The following is a 2,500-nucleotide window of genomic DNA, read 5'->3' as shown; positions in this document are numbered from 1 at the left end:
TTGTTATTATTATCATCATTATTATTATCACAATGATTATTATCACTATAATCTTCATTATCATTACCAGAGTAGTAGTAATTGCAGTAACAGTACTATCATCATATATGTTATCACTATCATTATATTTAGTATTATTTTTTGCTGTTGTTATTGTCGTTATTACGGTTATTGTTATTATCATTATCATCACCATCATCTTCATTACTCGTATCATTATAATCATCATCATCAACAACATTATCATTATTATTTATTATTATTATTATTATTATTACTATTATTATTATTATTATTGTTATCATTATTATTATTACTGTCATTGTTGATTTGTTGTCATTGCTATTAGTATTATTATCATTATTCTGATTATTATTATCTTCATCATTATCATTACTGTTACCATTATCATTTTGTTATTTCTTATTATTATCATTATTGTTAACACGATCGTTATCATAATTTGGAATGAAGCTAGGACACGTCCCTGGAATATATGAGCCCCATGAGTATAGACCGGAAATTTATTAACCCGACATATATGAATTTATTTTATCATTATTCCACGAAAGCATTTGCCGGCGTAACCCATGTGAAAATTGCGTAAGCATTATAGGTATGTAATTTGCAAGAGTAATGTCTCCCTCACACAGGCTCTCTCTCTTGCTCTCTCTCTCTCTCGTTCGCTTTCTCTCTCTTGCTCTCTCTCTCTCGTTCGCTCTCTCTCTCTCTCTCTCTCTCTCTCTCTCTCTCTCTCTCTCTCTCATCAACATCATCATCATCCAAAATCATCATCATTATCACCACTACCTCCGCCTTAATCATCATCACCCTCATCACAACCACCATTACAAATCACCATCACTGTTATTATTCCCTTCTTACAGTGAGGATCTGCACAGGCGCGGGTACAGTGGTGTTGGTCTGTCATATCATCGCCATCCTCCTGCTGCTAATCGCTCTTGCTATTGTGAGTTGAGGACTTGTAAAGGTATATTTTGCTCGGTGCAATTATCACGACAATCGCTCTATGGTTATCGCTGATTGTTAATGGAGGGTGTATTGCTTTGCTTTGCTTTGAGTGTGTCTATGCGATTTTTGACGTGACTTTTTTCTTCTTTTTTTTACCAGTCACGTGACGGTAGTGTCTCATGCAGGTAAGTGTCGCGAGAAAATAGCTTTGAGCAAATTAAGTACACGGAGTAGGTTGTTGATTAAATACCTTCTAGTAGGAGAGACGGAAGTTCTTTTCCAAATGGAAATGGTGGGAGGGCTAAAAAAAAATTACGTTTGAATTGAAGAGGCATTATTTCAGAAACTTATTACAGTAATTGAGCCTCCACAAGGATCTCATCTTGTTCGTCGGAAAACCTAGGAGCCATGATGATAGAGACACTCCTTCCACTTAAAATGTTCGTTTCCGAATGCGATTATATTCACCCCGTAGCCATGCGATTATTTGGAGCCAACGATGGTCCCCTAGCGACTCTAGCGGCAGTCGCTCGAAGCAGAACAGACCCTTTCAAAGATTTTTTAAAAATGTGCTCAAGATAATCGTTTGACGGTCATCGTATAGCCATGAATGATCATCGTTGTTGCACCGAGCAAAACGTACCTTAAGTTGTAGACAAGGTATGAATGAGAATGAATATCTTCACAATAACAAGAGATGTATTTGACCGGTTTCGATTACGTCTTCGTCAGAAATACATGTATTTCTGACGAAGACGTAATCGAAACCGGTCAAATACATCTCTTGTTATTGTGAAGATATTCATTCTCATTCATACCTTGTCTACATTTGTCAATATGAATACGGTTTGTACCTTAAGTTGTGAATGTAAGCTGTAGGTTGTGGACTTGGCTGTTTGTGTTTTCTTTAACGAAGGGATAGATAAGAAAAAATGACTGAATGAAAGCGTAAAGGTAAGATTAATTTCCGTTTGACAGTTTTGGATGTATTTAGTTATCTTGTGTTAGTGTGTGTGTGTGTGTGTGTGTGTGTGTGTGTGTGTGTGTGTGTGTGTGTGTGTGTGTGTGTGTGTGTGTGTGTGTGTGTGTGTGCGTGTGTGTGTGTGTATGCATTCGAATTTTGTTACATACAGATGGCTCCACATGTACTCAGCCAGCAAGGAGTCTATCAGTTGGCCCTGATGACCGATCCTGATTTTCCCATTCCTTGAATTGGCGGGAAAATGTGTTTTTCTTTTTAATACAATTGATATCGATACTTTTATCATTGTTATTGATGTTCTGATTTTTTTTATTATTATCTTGCTAACATTTAAGACAACGAAATAGTACAAAAGACCCTTTCCAAAAGTCAAGGAAAAGGGTAAACAGGTGAGACAGGTAGGTCTAATAACTGACTCCGTGGTGACTAAGCACTTATAGAGCCATCTATGTGTAAATGCAATAAATAAACTTGTATTACAGTGGCAGGGCATGCATTCACCCTCCCTTCACCATACTCATACCCAATTCCCTTTATTCCAGGGGC

At 36.8% G+C, this 2,500-nt stretch overlaps 1 protein-coding gene and 1 long non-coding RNA gene across 2 annotated transcripts in view; one reads left to right on the top strand and one right to left on the bottom strand.

Annotated features, from left to right (window-relative positions):
* LOC119580343 overlaps positions 1 to 2,500 on the top strand; it is a 17,028-nt gene that overhangs the window by 6,960 nt on the left and 7,568 nt on the right. The window contains exons 3-4 of the mRNA XM_037928442.1: positions 888 to 970; positions 2,497 to 2,500. The exon at positions 2,497 to 2,500 is cut by the window's right edge and continues 170 nt beyond it. Of these exons, the coding sequence (XP_037784370.1) occupies positions 888 to 970; positions 2,497 to 2,500 (87 nt within the window). The remainder of the gene's footprint in view (positions 1 to 887; positions 971 to 2,496) is intronic.
* The window catches only part of LOC119580344, a 4,617-nt gene continuing 3,475 nt past the window's right edge, over positions 1,359 to 2,500 (bottom strand). Inside the window, exons 2-3 of the long non-coding RNA XR_005229365.1 lie at positions 2,478 to 2,500; positions 1,359 to 1,519 (exon numbers count right to left, since the gene is read on the bottom strand). The exon at positions 2,478 to 2,500 is cut by the window's right edge and continues 164 nt beyond it. This is a non-coding gene — a long non-coding RNA (uncharacterized LOC119580344). The remainder of the gene's footprint in view (positions 1,520 to 2,477) is intronic.

Source organism: Penaeus monodon, chromosome 13 (assembly GCF_015228065.2).
Source record: "Penaeus monodon isolate SGIC_2016 chromosome 13, NSTDA_Pmon_1, whole genome shotgun sequence".
NCBI classification, from domain to species: Eukaryota; Metazoa; Arthropoda; class Malacostraca; order Decapoda; family Penaeidae; genus Penaeus; species Penaeus monodon.
This window is presented reverse-complemented; position numbering and strand designations above follow the sequence as displayed.